Genomic DNA, 15955 nt, shown 5'->3' on the forward strand with positions numbered 1-15955 from the left:
GTGGAAGCAGGGGAATCCAGCATCTATCTGGATACTGCTTTCAGAGCTGACTTCATTGCACAGCAAGCAGGCAGGCATGCACAGCAGCACACCCCCTTTCTGTTTTTCTAAGAGATAAATTAACAAACCTGCTGTCTGACAAAAAGAAAGACCAGAAGGACACCACAGCCACCCCCATGGTGTCTGCTTTTTCAGCAGATTTCCCATGAAGAGTACAAGTTCACTTGTTACCTTGTGGACTCCTGCTTGTATATATCAATGATGTTCTCCACCAGCAGGTTCCTCTGCAGTCCATATACACCGTGCCGGTCGAGGACCACTTCATGCCTGCAGGAAGGACAGCGAAAACGGCCTCCCGAAGCCACAGTCGTGCCTCCCCTGGTGGGCAGGTAGGGGTTCGAGGCCTGTTCTTGCCAAGCAGCACAAGAAGAGGTGAGTAAGGCTATGTGCAGCTTTACCAAAATGTATTTTGACAACAAGGCATCGTTCTTGGAGCACAACAGACCAAAACATAATGAAATCAGGGCACAGCTCTCTCTCTCTCTCCCCTCTTTTGCCCTACCAGTGCAAGGAACTCTGAGTCAAGCCATTCAAAGCAGATATCTAAAGGTCTATTGGGAGAACCACTGAAGTCATTTGGATGTGGCTCACAGTGCTGCAATGACCTGTGCTAGAGATAATGCAGCTCCTCCAAAAGCACCAGGGCAGCCCCCTCCCAGCCTCACTGTCTATGAAAAGCAATCAACTGAGCCGGGTGATACTCAGCTTTTTCATTCATTCAACTGAGTGCTGCTTGAATCTTGAGAGCCTTCCATGGGAGTGAACCTACCTGGAAAATATCACTGGCGCATTTCCTGCATAGGTTGTGCTGGCAGGGCAGGATGACTACCGGCTTGGTGAACATCTCCAAACAGATGGGGCAGATCAGCTGCTTCTCCAGGTTATCCATGGTCTGCTGCTCTTTGGAGAAGGACTTGTAGCTCAGAGAGGTGCTCATCCCTAGCTTTTCCAGGGGCATGCGCTCAGGATCACGGTGCTGCTGCTTGGTTTCCAGGTGAATTTTCCTTGAAATAAATCCAAGGCTCTGGTGTGATCAGAGGCTCTCTGGGCTTCGCTCACTGGAGGACATTGTTTGAACAAGGGGCCAGAGGGAGCCAGGGCTGTTTTTAGCAGCACGGCGTCACAAGATGCCATTCTGCCGTGCCCATATAAGCTGTGAGAGAAGGACAGGCTGGGACAGGTGACAGCTCCAGGGGCCGGGAGGGGGGGGCAGTGGCAGGGCCCTGGCTCTCCTCACTCGCACATGGTGGCTTTTGCCCCTGGGAGCAGCTGAGTGATAAGCGTGCACCATCTGAGCGTCCCTTATCTTTACAGGGCCAGGGCATGCTTGCTGCCCAGATTGACAGCCACTACTCCTGCATTATAAAGCCATCGTTCTGAGCAAGGAGCTGAGGCTGCAGTATGCAATGTGCCCTGCTGCCCCCGTGTTTCAGCAGGCTCCAGAAGTTGGGCCTCCCAAGGTGCAGAGCACTTGAAGTCCCTGGAGAAGACAATAGGAGAGATGGCTGCTCTTGGTCTCAGATCCTTTAGGGTGTAAGCATGTCACTGCCTTACAAACCAGCTGAAAACACTGCCTACTGATAACTGCACTTTTCTTCTGGTATGACTTTTTTAGGAACTGTAACATAGGAATTTAATGTGACTGTTCAATCCAGCAGTTTAAACGTGCCCCAAAAACACAATCTGAATTTCCTGATTAGGGAGAGATGGAAGAATTACAGTATGAAAAACTTTAATTTATACTGCTAGAGAATAGGTACTAATTATATACACTCCCTTTCCTAGTTTAATTCAAACGCATTTTGGTTTTGGGCACTGCTGTTTGTGTCTGTTTATTAGACACCGATATCCCTCTCTGCTTGGCACATGCTCTAGAGTTATTTTTAAAATGACAATTTCCCAGATAATCTGTGGCATGTGATGCCTGATCTTAAGGGAAAGCCATCTGTGCTTCCACTTGCCAATAATTTATTGCACAACTGTACGAGTAATAAATATCTCATCCTCAATTTAAGCCAGAGTCCCTGCATGTACTGTATAAAATCACTACTGTACTGTACTGCAATCGGTCTATTGTCTGCTTCCTTAATCAAGAAGAACTTTAATACCTTCTCCATTAAGGGTCTTGCAGAAGACTCTCGTGTTTATGCTAACTTGTAACCCTGTAGTGCTTGGCTAGGACATGGGTTACACAGTGGCTGAGTGAATCTCCCGAGTGTCCTGGGCAGACCCCATTTCCCTCTATCTGTATGCAACAGCAGTCCACACACCGCTCAGGGAGATAGAAAAGTGAAGGTTTTCATTGATTTTTCACTTGAAAATGAATAATATTCTCTGCATGCAGTGACAATAGATCACATTAAAAGCAGTGTATTACTGACTAGTTTTCGTCTTCAATGCCTTGCACGCTTGCAGCATTTGGGTGGAAATCTGTAACCCTTTGCATCCCACCAAGCCAGAATTTCACCCACACCTATACGTTTGTCAGCAGACCCATAAAAACAAATAACTTTTTCTGAAGCTTTGATGAGAAATTTGTAATAGTTTAGTTATGCTGGTCTGAAGTCACATCTTTGATCCAGCTCCCCAGCGCAGACAAGACCTCAGGATCTGTGAGGTCAAAGCTGCTCCAGCAGCTGAGCAGCAGACAGCTAGGACTTTTGGCCAGGGCAGCAGGGAGTCGTTCTTGGCAGCAGCAAGAGGATAGTTCTCCTCTCTCTGCTCCATGGTCAGGTCAGAGGTGATTCTGGTGTCCGGAGGAATCTGAAGGCCCTCGTGCTTATCCTCCTGTCTCTGCATCAGCTGCCCCTTGTGCATCAAAACCTGCATGAAGAAGGAGCTTTGCATTGGGTGAGGGAAGCCTTCTTTGAATGGTGAGGTAGCACCATTCTGCAGCACAGGCAGAAACAGCAAAACTCTGCAAAGAAAAGCTCAGATATGCTGCTTTTGGAATATGAGACAGTTGCATACAGTGGTGTACAGCAGCAGCACAGGAAACCTCATGGACACTTGGGTCAGTGAACAAAGGGACTTCTGAAGGTGCAGTGTGTGTCTGGATGTAATTCTGGGAAAATTATGCTAACCTCTGGTAACTCACTGATGTCTTCATTTAACTGGTTGTGAGTGACCTCTGATGCATCTGTAGAGGATGTCTGCTGGCCTCTGCACCCACCAGCCCTCTCAGCTTTCTGCACTAAGCCAAGCTATTTTTCAGTGGAATAAAGCAGAACGAGAGGATTTGCCTTAGCTCCACTCCTGCACAAAGACTCTGGATGTCTGCCACCCATCACCAAGAAGGCCGCAAGGATATTTTTTCTGTCATATCTTTTTGCAGCATAGCTTGCCTGGGAGTGTCTCCTGGCCTTGCTGACACAACCAGAAACTAGCTCCTAGAGTTATGCTCGCTTTTCTAGGCATCGCTTCCATCTCCTCTATTTTTGTAGTGTATCACAGCTTGTGGGCTGTGGACTGAAGGCCAAGAGAGCCTGGATGGCTGACTGCAAAGCAGTGGGTTTAGGAGAGGGATTTGAAGGAGGAAGGAGAGATTGAGTGACGTCCAGGTTCAGGTTTCAATGCCATAATGACATCCATGGGTTTTACATTCACAGAATTTCCCTTTGCGACCTCTTATCTCGTACCAGTGTCATGAAGCTCTCATCTGTCAGTCATAGGAAAATCTGCACTCTGTCTCGTATGTGCCTGGAAAACAAAGGGAGAAGTGTATTTTCACCAGAGGACAACTCCTGCATGGCTTATGTTGCCATAAAGCTCAGAAGGGACAAGGCTTTCTCTGCAAGCATCAGACTCCTTGCCCAGATGAGGACAAGACTGCACCTCTGGCCCCACCACTGCTGCATGGGGAGAAACCCAGACCCACCTCCCCATCTTCCCTCCCAAACAGCACTTGAGAAGATCAGGTTTCCCCCACAATGCAATGTCCTAATGAAAAAATGATGAGGTGACTGCCTCCATCTCTGCCTATCTGAACATAAGATTTAAATTAAAATAACAATGCAGTGCCTCTTCCTCCCCAGTTCTACTAACCCTGCCTGTTGTTTTGACTGCAAATATTTGTATGTTTAGCCAGATATTCTATGGGGCGCAGTGGAATTTCCACCTCCCCTCCACCCACCCCTTCCTACCCACAGAAGTGCCAACGGCAAATGGTTCCTTGTATTTCATGATTTTATTATGATCACTGAACATCCCATAACAAATACCAAACCTAATCTTTGATGAACCTGACCGGATGCCTCAAAAGAAAGCCTTTGCAAGAGACAAAAGCAATTGCCTTCTGAGATATACATCTTACCACGCAATTTATATATTCATTTTTCACATGATGATAGGCAACATGCCCATATGCAGTATGATTTTCTAGAAACAATCTGCATGATGGTTGCACACCTCCAGTGAAACAGAGACCACCACAGAAGGTAATGACATCTTCTAAAATGTCCTCCTGCACATAGGAAATCATCTTCTCTGTAATTTTCTGTATTCTCAAAGCTCTCAAAATGAGTGAGTACAAAAAGACAGCTGCTCGTGCAGTGAAGTAACAAATACAGCATTACTGTTCAGCTGCTCTCTCACTCATTCACAACTTTGCAAGCCCAAAGGTTCCCAATCCTCATCCTTTTTCTGTGTACCTGTGACCCTCAACACTTTACTGCTATAAAGAGGTCTACACTTCGCATGCAAGGCATAAAATCACATTCAAACTACTGTGAGAGGCAGAAAGTGACTGTCCACCTAAAAATAGGCCCTCTCCAGGGTTATGGACAAGTTTCACAGATAACAGTCTTGATTTTCCACACACTGAGATATGCGCTACAGAAACATGCTCCAGGAATGAGACGTGAATGAAAAGGCTATAAATAAAATGAAACCAGTTAGGAAATGGGAGAACACAATCCTGCTTCCTCTTGGAGACTCAGTGACCAAACACTTCAGCACTTTTACAGCCCTTTCCTCTCTGCTTGGTTATAATGGCACTGCATCCCATAGGAGTCTGTAGATCAATGTCTCCCCTGTTACCAGAGGGGAAGGCATGACTGACTCCTCCCAGGGTACCTGCTTAGCACATGACCTGTGACAGAGGCGGCATCTCTGTCCATTAGCTTTTTTTTTCTGCTGCATTTCATTTTATCTCTCTTTTTCTTTCATGTCTTCCTTTGCCCTGCAAATGCTCTTTAGGTGTACAGCAAAACCAGCATGACTATTCATTTCTGAATGCCGATGCCTTTTTTAGTTTGAAAGTCAGATTAGAAGAGCAAGCTCCTCTTTTTGGACATTTACCAGCCAAGTTCTTTCCTTCACTCTCTCATGTGTGTTTCATGTGAGCATGGAGGAACACAATGACAGCAGCTGGCAGAAGTGCCTTCAAACTGGCCAAGAATTGAACTAACACAATTCAAGCTACAATCCATTGTGACACTGTGTTCACTGTACCACGCAGCAGTATATTAGATTAATGTTCTTTTAAATTGTCGCTTCAAGAACCACCTCAAGCATGTCATCCTGCATCCACACGTGCAATGTCGAGTCCTCATCTCCCACCTTACTTCAGTTGTTCCGCTTTCCAGGAGTCAGTCTTTTCAATTCTGGCTGAGAGAATGCAAAAAAAAAGAAGCAGAAAATAGTGAGTCATTTGGCCACAGAACAAATTGAACTGCTGGGATATTTTCAAAGGCTTTGACCTTGCTAACAAAGCAGAGCTGTGGTGCTTTCAGAGTAATCCTTAGTCACTGGTTCAATTCCAGCTCAAGAGAGGGAGTTCTGGGGTGGGGAGGAAGTCTCTTGCCCATCACTGGGTTTTTTATCAGACCCTCTGTACCAACATTTTGAGGAATGTCAAGAATCAAGCCTGGATGCTGAACTCCTATTCCATGCCCAAGAACATCCCCAGTTACCCCTGTCATCAAAGGATACCTCAGCCACTTTTGATTTCCAGGAGCAGGAAACACCTTCTTCTAGTGGACCTGCTTTAATCCTTTTCCTTACTTTACAGCTGGGAATTGTTTCTGAGGGAGATGTGTGTCCCGTTTCTATTCTCCAGCCTGGGCTGCTGTTATCTCCATTCCTCCCCAGCCCCATATACTGCAGGGCTGCAGAAAAGTCCACCATTTCCTCTCAGCTTAGTGAGGAAACTTTGCCATGAGCTGGCTGATGGATATCTCTGCATGGTCCCGATGATGCCTCTGAAAACTGGAGGGAGAAAGCTTGCAGAGGCAAATGGAAGACGTGAAAAGGAAAAGACACAGTAACATGGTAAGAGAGGAGAATGCATTAGGCACAGCTGTAAGTCCTGGGATGTCATATACACTGAATAAGCACTACTTCCTTTGATCATACCCCAAAGCCCTGCACAACTCTCCCACCTCCTCATCTACTTTGTAGCATCACAGCAACCCAATTCCACACTACCAGTTCCTTTATCCACTTCCACTGACATAAAGGACTGACAATAAAAGTCCTGTGAACAAAAGAACAATCTCTGCTGCTCAGGCAGAAACAGCTCCCCTCAATCTTGATCTCAGAACTACCTTGAATCAAGATATCACCTCCAGAAAAAGGCTTGCGAGGCAAACACATTTTGCCGCAGGCCCACAGGAGTAGTGATGGCAGGCAGTGAAAAGGAGAGGTTGTTACATTCTGGAGAGGAGGAAAAGAAAAAGAAAGAAAAAGGAAAAGGAAAAGGAAAAGGAAAAGGAAAAATAGAAAATCATGGCTTTTGAGCTTCAAGCCAGTGTCCTCCCCATGACAGCACTCTCCCTCAGCCTTTCAGTCAAGGTATTGTTGACTGGGCAGGTAATGCTAAAGGAATGAAGTCATTCTTATTTTTGAGAAAAAGGGTCACTGTGTCCCCTGGATAAGGCAAAAAAATAAGATGAGCTCTATGTTAAATCAGGAGACCTCCCTGAAATGAAAAAGGTTTTGTTTTTTTTTACAAGGAATCAGACAAGAGAATCACTTTGTTCCCCCATGAAGAAACACTTCTTGGTCAACATAGCCTGAAGTATAAGGTGTGGAGGAAGATAGGCTCTCTGCTAGTCAGTGTGTCAGGACAGCCTGCGGCAAAATGCCTGGATAGGAGGGAATGGCCTTGCAGATTTAATCTTCAAAGCAAGTAACTGGAGTCTGGTTTTCTTCATTTCTCCACCTACCTCTTTTTAAGGGTTTATCTGTCTTGACAGCTGTAAGCAAATGTTTTTATTTGCATTTTGTCTTAACCTGTCTCGAATTAAGTATGATTTCAGTGTAATTGGATACTAATGACTCGTTCCTTGCCAAAGGATGTGGTAAATCTCCACATAGAGCTTGAGGCACCTTACAAGTCTCTTCGTTGCCAGCTTGTTCTCCACAACATCCAAAGTATTATTTCATGTGCCCTCCCTCAGCTGCAGGACCCCTCTGCACAAGCAATAGCCAGAAGGAGAGAAGTCTCTTCTAGAGATGGGAACAAGACAGAAGGCTGTCTGTCAGTGAGAATGGGTGCAGGTGTTAATCTCAGGAGCTTCTGGGTTGCTGCTGGAGGATTTATGGGGTGGTGAGAGAACATGCGTTTCTTGCTTTATGAGCTGAGCAAGAGGAAAGCTGAAAATCCTCCTTTGTTGAGAAAAGAAGATACAAGTAGTTTAGGAGCAGCCACCAAAGTGTGGGCTTAGCAGTATGCTGTCAGGCACATGTCCTTTCCTGCCTGCAGCCTCCTTCTCATTTCTTACCTGCATTAATTCCTTCCCCTGGCCACCAGCCTGAGTTCCCTGCTCTGACTCCAGCTTTCTCCAGGCATGACCAAGATTTTGCCTGAGGCCATTATTTTTGGCTGCAGCCCTGTCTGGGCTTTGAGCAAATAGGTGGAATCCAAACATTTTGCCTGGCCTGGGCGGTTGGTGGAGGACATGTCTGACTGCCAAATGGGAAAGTAACTGCGAGTCCGAGCTACCCAGCTGGGAAAAGGCACTATCCCTACCTGTACATGCTCCTGTTTGCAATTACATTTTTCCTATTATTAAATGCCTAATAGCAATTTGGACATGTTCATACCCTTTCATTCACTTTGTGGTTTTTCATGAATAACCCAGGAGAATAAAAGTTAAACCCATCTGCAGAAGAAGAGCTATTTGCAAGTCTCTGCTTATGAAGGGGCTACTCTCCTCAACACTCACCTGCCTGCAATGGCATGAGGCAAATTATGAGGAAGCTGTCCTCATCTTCACTGCCCACCTAACTAGCACCTGCAAAACACGAGGAGAGAAAGGAGGAAAACAGAAAGAGGATGGAGATAACAGAAAAGTTGAAAGTAAGGTGTCTGTGGAGGCACACAGTGGCTCTACCTCTCACTTCTGGATACCTTCTCTACTTTTTGTGCTTATTCCCTGGGCTGTCCAGCTACCTTGCTCCCAGTACATGTCTTCTGCTTTGTCATCTCAGCATGACCTGATCTCAGCAGTCTGACAAGCAGCTACATGCAGCTAAGCTGCTCTAGTCACTGGCACTGGAGAGCCCCTGACTCTCTCTCCTGTGCACTGCCACTGGCTGCAAGGTGTGGTCCTCCTGTTCGCACCAGCTGAGCTGATTCACCTCTCTCACCTGTGGGAAATCATACACTTTGCTAGATTATCAAATTGACTCACATTCTGGAAGTGTCCACAGACAACTACAGCAGGGACAAGCTGAGTTGCGTGGCTTGGTGCAGGGGAGGTGAAGCAGTACCTTCTTACTTTGAATCAGGAAAGTGCTAGAGTGGCTTGTCCTCTTCCCATTTTGCTCTTAGTGTCCTCTTTGCTATCCAGAAGATAATACGTTCAGTACCCCACAAGATGGTCCATAACTTGGTGGAGAACTCACAAGGATGTCAAGCCTTTTCTACAGAGAAACTACAGCTGCTCACCAGCATCTGCCTGTTTGTCCAAGGAGAGGACCTGCAGTTGAGCAGAGAGCCTTCATCCATGTTCACTCATAATGGCCACAGCAATGTTTATGCCAGGTCTCTTCAGGTTCACAGGGAAGGAAAGAGTTCTGACTGCTGAGACCAGGTCTCATGAAGTAACAGTTATAGGATAATTTTAGTTAAATACATTCCTTATGTGAGTATGCCACTGTTGTGGTACCATCACATGTCCAATTTGTGACCAGCTAAGCACAAGTTTCACGGCTGCTTGTGCAGAAAAAAGCAGAAAAAGCAGACCACTGCCACTATGACAGTACTGCCAGGACCCAAAAACATGTCCATGCACTGGAACATGTTGAGGAATTATCCAAAGTGAAGAATGAAACTAAATCAGCTTGTTCTTACAAACAAGGCTTACTTGCTAGCCTTGCTGTGACACCGTGCAAAGCATAGTAACTCAGCACTCAGGATTCTCTGCTCACAGCAGAGTGCTACAATCTGACAAAACCACTACTGCTGAGGGAGGGACAGCAGCAAAATGTGTTCACAGAGGGCTGTGGTGACTAATGTCTGTTTCCACCAGCTACCAGCACTTTCCCTGGCAGTAGATGATGTGAATCTCACCCTGCTTCTACGGAATGGAAAGAAGAGCCGTTCATGTTTTACCATGTTCCAAAACGTCCTGCGCTTGCTAACTCGTTGTATAATTAAGCTAAGGCTAAATACCAAGTGGAGCCTGTTTTCAGCAGCTGGGCTCTCTCCAGTACCGGCCTGTTCATGACAGCCTGGTTGGACAACAGCTGAAAGCAACTAAAGAGCACCAAATGCTGTCACAGGAGTGCTGTGCTCCTCACCCACACCCAGGCTGCTATCAGAGCAGGCAGCAAGCATCCCCCAGAAGTTCTGAAGCTGAGTCCAAAATGTTATCAAGCAGTGAGGGGATCCCTATCTCTCCCTAAGCTCTTTCCACCCAGAACTGGAAAGCATCACTTCCCCCTCAGCAACGGGAACAGAAGGAACCAGAGCCAGGGAGTGCAGGCTCGCCCCCCGGACTATGGGCCAAAATAGCCCGCAGCGACCCACCATAACCTAGGGCCAGTGGCGCAATGGATAACGCGTCTGACTACGGATCAGAAGATTGTAGGTTCGACTCCTGCCTGGCTCGTGTGTTGTTTTGCTCTGGCCCCGAAGCCCAGTCGTGCCACGCTGGCTGCAAAGGGAGCACTCGTGCTCAGCACAGCAGCCCTGCTCGGCTGCGCTTAGCAGCACGTGCACTACACACACACAAAAAAGCGAACTAAGAAAAAAATACTCTTCTTCTGCGGACTCTTAGGTACACAGCTGACAGATACGAGGTGTCAGAACGTGGCTGGCGGTGCCTGTGTTGCAGACCCATTTATGTCATCTCCTCTTTCCTGGCTTTTGTTACAACGTACTTTTATTTATTTATTTAATCCTGTCTTGCTCTTCATTACAGGTAACATACAGTTACACAGAAAGGCATATGTATCTATACTTTTTCGGTGGGAGAACAAAAGCATCTGGCTTCAAGCCAGCTGACAAGATGTAGAAGAGATGAGAGACTCCAGGTGTACTTTCATTCTGTGCACTACCCTTTTGTGCACACAGGAGAGGAGCAAAACGATGTTTGTGCCCAGAAAGGTGGTGGAGTCTCCTTCTCTGGAGATGTTCCAGACCCACCTGGACGCCTACCTCTGCAACCTGGGCTAGGGAGCTGCTTTGGCAGGAGGTTGGACTCGATGATCTCTGGAGGTCCCTTCCAAGCCCTACAATTCTGTGATAAATTCAGATTTGTCTGCTGGTGTGCACCAGCAAGTAGGATACTGGACAGTGCAGAAAATGGACATCTCTCCTCATTCACTGCTCTCTAGGTGCCCCTGTTCCTCTGATTTCCTCCTAGGTACTTCCTAAGAGGGGTGCACTTGCACCATGCTGGAAGGAAAAGAAGAGGTGGCACTGCATGTGTACATAGAAATGTGAGTACATTAAAATGTACTAATTAAAAGAGTCCTTATCTGGGGCCAGTGGTTCAACACATACCATGTTGAAGTTCATTACAAGCCTGGAGGATTGATTCTGGCTGAGCTTGATAGCTCTGTCTGTCTGCTGATTGATAATTTTCCTGCCTTTCTTATTTCCACAGATAGTGGGCCTTCTTAGCACTTGTATCTGAAAAGCACTCTCTCACATGGAGAAAGCTCATTCCAGGTTCTTTGGAAGGATAAATCTTCCTTTCTTGGCCCACAATGAAGACAGACTCGGTTGCCTCGAGACGCTAGAACTCTTTCTCAGGCAGGAGTCATTGCCAAGTGTGTTTTTCTGCACAGCACATTGCACATGTAATGAGAAAGTAGATGTGAAGGAGAAGAGGATGAAGGACAGCAATAGAAAGGAACATAAGAGAGGAGAAAAAAAAAAGAACAAAAGAAAGCAGGATATGAATGCTGGCTTTATTATGGAGCACGTGCCAAGTAAGCACGCTAGCACATGTCCAGTGGATGCCTGGCAGAGCGCAAGCACTCTTGGGTGGTGTGGAGCAAGGCCCTTTGAAACTGTCGTGTGTTTTCACACACGAGCAGTGAAATGGAAAAGAAAGGAAAAAACTGAATAAAAAGTATCGCCGTTTCCTTCGAGCCGGAATCGAACCAGCGACCTAAGGATTCCCGCAGGGTAACGCCACTACAGTCCTCCGCTCTACCAGCTGAGCTATCGAAGGAACCTGCGCACAGCCTTCCTGCAGCCGGCCAAGGTCCCGCCCCGCCTGCGCGTCGCTCTGAGCATGCGCATTCTAGAGGCAGCGGCTCGAGGCGTGCGCGCCTCTTCCGCCAGGCTGATGTGCGCGGCGGAGGGGCGGGCTGGCGGTGCCGCGCGGTCCTGTCGTCTCTGTCAGCGCTACGGCACCGCGAGCGCTGCGCTGTGCGGCCTGACGAGCCCGGAGCCTCCACCACCTCTCTGGGCACAAACATCGTTTTGCTCCTCTCCCATGTGTGGCAGGGCACTAATTCCACCTAGGCCCGTAAGATCAGTATTTTGTGATTAAGATTCAGCTTCTTTTTTTTGTACATAAATGTCTTTGCTCTTGCAGAAGTTCACACAAACTCTTGCATTCCTTTTTACTCATTTGGCAGTTCCCCTTGTTGCGATTTCCAGAGGGTAGTGCACAGAATGAAAGTACACCTGGAGTCTCTCATCTCTTCTGACATCTTGTCAGCTGGCTTGAAGCCAGGTGCTTTTGTTCTCCCACCGAAAAAGTATAGATACATATGCCTTTCTGTGTAACTGTATGTTACCTGTAATGAAGAGCAAGACAGGATTAAATAAATAAATAAAAGTACGTTGTAATGAAAGCCAGGAAAGAGGGGATGAAAACACCCACCCCCTCAAAAAAAAAACCAAAACAACACCAACAAAAAAAAAACAAACAACAACAAAAACAACAACAAACGGAAAAGAAACAGGGATTGACCTGCTGGTTGGCTCTTCAGAACAAGAGATAACACACTATCCGGTGGCTGTTCAGCATGTGTGTAGTGCCCAAGATCAGCTGGCTGGATCACAGTGTGATGGGGCAAGGGCTGGCGAGAGCAAGAGCCGGGACCTGGCACATGCCAAGGCTACACTGAGGAGGTGGTGAAGGAGGAAGATAATGAAAGAGGAACGTGAGGACCTGAAGCATCCAGGGGTGCTGTGCTCTAGCTTGTAGTGACGGACAGCCTTGAGCCAATGGAGCCATAGTGCAATGGATAATGCATCTCACTACAGCTGAGAGAATTATAGCTCTTGCCTGCCTTGTATTTCCTATGTTTCCTTACATGCACACACTGAGCTGCTTTCTCTATTCTATCCCAAGCTGACTGTGATGCACGCCCTGACCATAAATGGCGTACATGTGGATAACTAGGTCTCCCGCACTGGGGCTGTAGCACAGCCGCATTGTGCCACTCCGTGATTCGTGAGCTATGCACTTAAAAATCGGGAAAAAAAGAGTACTTTCAATATTCGTTTGCTTTTCTTTTTTTGTGCAGCTCCACTTGCTTCTAACCACACACCGAGCTCTGCCGAGCACGCAGAGCGGAGCCAGATGGCTTCCATCGGCAATTGTGTGTTTACCGTGACTCGATTGGCCGCAGAGCGAGAGCAAAACAACACACGAGCCAGGCAGGAGTCGAACCTACAATCTTCTGATCCGTAGTCAGACGCGTTATCCATTGCGCCACTGGCCCTACGCACTACTAACCGTTCTATTGCCACCTACTCACTGAGTATCCCGGTTAACGCCGGTGCTTACAGCAGCGAAGGGGAAGAGAATGAAGGACAGCAACAGAAAGGAACATAAGAGAAGGGGAAAAAAAAAACAAAAGAAAGCAGGATATGAATGCTAGCTTTATTATGGAGCACATACCAAGCAAGCACGCTAGCACATGTCCAGTGGATGCCTGGCAGAGCGCAAGCACTCTTGGGTGGCGTGGAGCAAGGCCCTTTCAAACTGTCGTGTGTTTTCACACACGTCAGCGTTCTGAGCAGTGAAATGGAAAACAAGAAAGGAAAAAATAGAATAAAAAGTACTGCCGTTTCCTTCGAGCCGGAATCGAACCAGCGACCTAAGGATTCCCCCAGGGAATCTGAGCTATCGAAGGAACCTGCGCAGCGCCCTGCGCGTCGCTCTGAGCATGCGCATTCTAGAGGCAGCGGCTCGACGCATGCGCACGGGGTGCGCGCCTCTTCCGCCAGGCTGATGTGCGTGGTAGAGGGGCGGGCTGGCGGTGCCGAACGGTGCCGCACGGTGCTGTCGCCTCTGTGTCGGCACTACGGCACCGTGAGCGCTGCGCTGTGCGGCCTGACGAACCCGGAGCCTCGGTGCTGTCGCAAGCACCGGCATTAATTGGGCTGCTCGCTGAGTGGGCGGCGATAGGGCAAAGTTTTGTGGATGGGGCCAGTGGCGCAATGGATAACGCGTCTGACTACGGATCAGAAGATTGTAGGTTCGACTCCTGCCTGGCTCGCATCTCTTTTGCTTTCGTTTCGAGGCCCCGGAACCCAATCGTGCCACGGTGACCACAGTGCAACAGCCTATGGAGTCGTCATGGTCAGCAGAGCCGCCCTGCTTGGCAGCACGTGTCACTACAAAAAAAAAGAGCGAACCATGATAAAAATACTCTTCTTCTGCAGACTCTTAGGTGCACAGCTGACGCGTCAAAAAGTGGCTCAACGCAGCTGTGCTGGAGACCCAGTTATCCACGCGTGCGCCATTTATAGTCAGGGCGTGCATACGCATTATCCATTGCACTATGGCTCCAGAGGCTGTCCGTCACTACAAGTTATAGGCCAGCACCCCCGGATGCTTCGGGCCGTCACTTTCCTCTTTCACTATCTTCCTCCTCCACCATCTCCACAGCACAGCCTCTGTACATGCCAGCTCCCGCCAGCCCCACCGCACCGCGAGCACCACCTCCAGCCAGGTCCGTCAGCAGCACAGTGCGCGCTGCGCATGCGCCAAGCAGCCACCAGATGGTGCTTTCATCTATTGTTCTGGAGAGCCAGCTGCCAAGTCCCTTCGATAGCTCAGCTGGTAGAGCGGAGGACTGTAGTGGCATTACCCTGCGGGAATCCTTAGGTCGCTGGTTCGATTCCGGCTCGAAGGAGACGGGTTGTGTTTTTGGTCTCCCACATAGTGTAGTCAGTCTGGGTGCTGTCCTCCCTACACCAGAGTTGCAGCTGCCACTCCCGAAAAAGTACTTCTAACTAATTAGATTATTTTCTTTTTAGATTATTTTCTTTTTAGATTATTTTCTTTTTAGATTATTTTCTTTTTAGATTAGTTTTAGCAGCGGCCGGTTCTTTGTTTTTCCCTAACAGACCCACCCGCACTGCAAACCTAGCCTCCCAAAGGCTTGCTGTGGGCTTGCTGTGACACCACAAGCTCTCCCCAAGCAAGTCAGAGCAGGAAAATGCCCACTGAGGTTGCCGTAGTTAATCAGGATTTTGAAGTTAGGGGGGCTTTCCTCAGAACTTCCTCTCCCACGGACATCCTGTCTCTTTTTCCAATGTTTCCATGCAGTAAGCCATCAGTTCCGTATGCAGTCAGGTCCAACCCCCCCCCCCCCCCCCACCAGTGCACAGTGACACCCTACCCACCTCTCAAAACCATTGAAGTTGGAAAAGACCTCTAAGATCATCTAGTCCAACCATCAGTCCATCCCCACCATGCCCTCAGTGTCCCTCAGTGCCACATCCACATGTCTCTTAAGAACCTTCAGGGACAGAGACTCCACTACTCCCATGGGCAACCTGTCCCAATGCATTGCCACTTTCTGAGAAGACTTTTTTCCTAATATCCAACCTGAACCTCCCCGAGAGCAACTGAAGGACATTACCACTCATCCTAATGCTGCTACCTGGCAAGAGACCAACTCTCATCTCACCACAACCTCCCTTCAGGCAGCTGTAGAGAGCAATAACGTCTCCCCTGAGCCTCCTCTTCTCCAGACTGAACAATCCCAGTTCTCTCTGCTGCTCCCCATAAGACACGTTCTGCAGACCCACAGCTTCAGTGCCCTTCTTTGGGCATATTCTACAGACAGCCCATGGTACGGTTGCACGTGGGGCCTGACCAGAGCCCGCAGTTCTCAAGTTCTGCACATCCCTCTCTGTATTTTTTATGATTTTAAAATATTTTTAAAATACCAAAAATGCAATTAAAATAAAAACTGAAATAATCCCCATATTTTAGGTATTAATCCTTAGGGAAGGAAAGCAATGAAATGAAGTCACATGAATCACCCCTACAGATTTGTAGGGCTTGGAAGGGACCTCCAGAGATCATCGAGTCCAACCCCCCTGCCAAAGCAGCTCCCTAGCCCAGGTTGCACAGGTAGGCGTCCAGGTGGGTCTTGAACACCTCCAGAGAAGGAGACTCCACCACCTCTCTGTGCAGCTGTGCCACTGCTCCGTCACCCTCACTGTGAAGAAGTTCCCACACAT

The 15955-nt window shown here is 48.0% G+C and overlaps 1 protein-coding gene and 5 non-coding genes across 12 annotated transcripts in view; 3 read left to right on the forward strand and 3 right to left on the reverse strand.

The window, feature by feature from the left end:
- Window positions 1-1129, reverse strand: part of TRIM55 (tripartite motif containing 55) — a 35290-nt gene extending 34161 nt beyond the window's left edge. For 3 of the 7 annotated variants that reach the window (XM_065753091.1, XM_065753087.1, XM_065753088.1), the window contains exons 1-2: window positions 830-1128; window positions 232-404 (exon numbers count right to left, since the gene is read on the reverse strand). In XM_065753091.1, coding sequence (XP_065609163.1) covers window positions 232-404; window positions 830-1018 — 362 coding nt within the window. In that variant the 5' untranslated portion in view covers window positions 1019-1128. Of the gene's footprint in view, window positions 1-231; window positions 405-829 lie in introns of all 7 variants that reach the window. The other 4 variants (XM_065753092.1, XM_065753090.1, XM_065753089.1 and 1 more) reach the window with 2 other exon arrangements.
- An 8916-nt stretch (window positions 1130-10045) lies between these two features.
- On the forward strand, window positions 10046-10118 carry TRNAR-ACG (transfer RNA arginine (anticodon ACG)). Its single transcript has one exon. It is a non-coding gene; the product is annotated as a tRNA-Arg (tRNA).
- Window positions 10119-11599: 1481 nt separating this feature from the next.
- Window positions 11600-11690, reverse strand: TRNAY-GUA (transfer RNA tyrosine (anticodon GUA)). Its single transcript is given in 2 exon segments — window positions 11600-11635; window positions 11654-11690. It is a non-coding gene; the product is annotated as a tRNA-Tyr (tRNA).
- A 1434-nt stretch (window positions 11691-13124) lies between these two features.
- TRNAR-ACG (transfer RNA arginine (anticodon ACG)) lies at window positions 13125-13197 on the reverse strand. Its single transcript has one exon. It is a non-coding gene; the product is annotated as a tRNA-Arg (tRNA).
- Window positions 13198-13904: 707 nt separating this feature from the next.
- On the forward strand, window positions 13905-13977 carry TRNAR-ACG (transfer RNA arginine (anticodon ACG)). The gene has a single exon. It is a non-coding gene; the product is annotated as a tRNA-Arg (tRNA).
- Window positions 13978-14525: 548 nt separating this feature from the next.
- Window positions 14526-14616, forward strand: TRNAY-GUA (transfer RNA tyrosine (anticodon GUA)). Its single transcript is given in 2 exon segments — window positions 14526-14562; window positions 14581-14616. It is a non-coding gene; the product is annotated as a tRNA-Tyr (tRNA).
- The last annotated feature ends 1339 nt before the right edge of the window (window positions 14617-15955 follow it).

Source organism: Cyrtonyx montezumae, unplaced genomic scaffold (genome assembly GCF_038088225.1).
Source record: "Cyrtonyx montezumae isolate F1298 unplaced genomic scaffold, pur_monq_1.0 scaffold_8, whole genome shotgun sequence".
Lineage (NCBI taxonomy): Eukaryota > Metazoa > Chordata > Aves > Galliformes > Odontophoridae > Cyrtonyx > Cyrtonyx montezumae.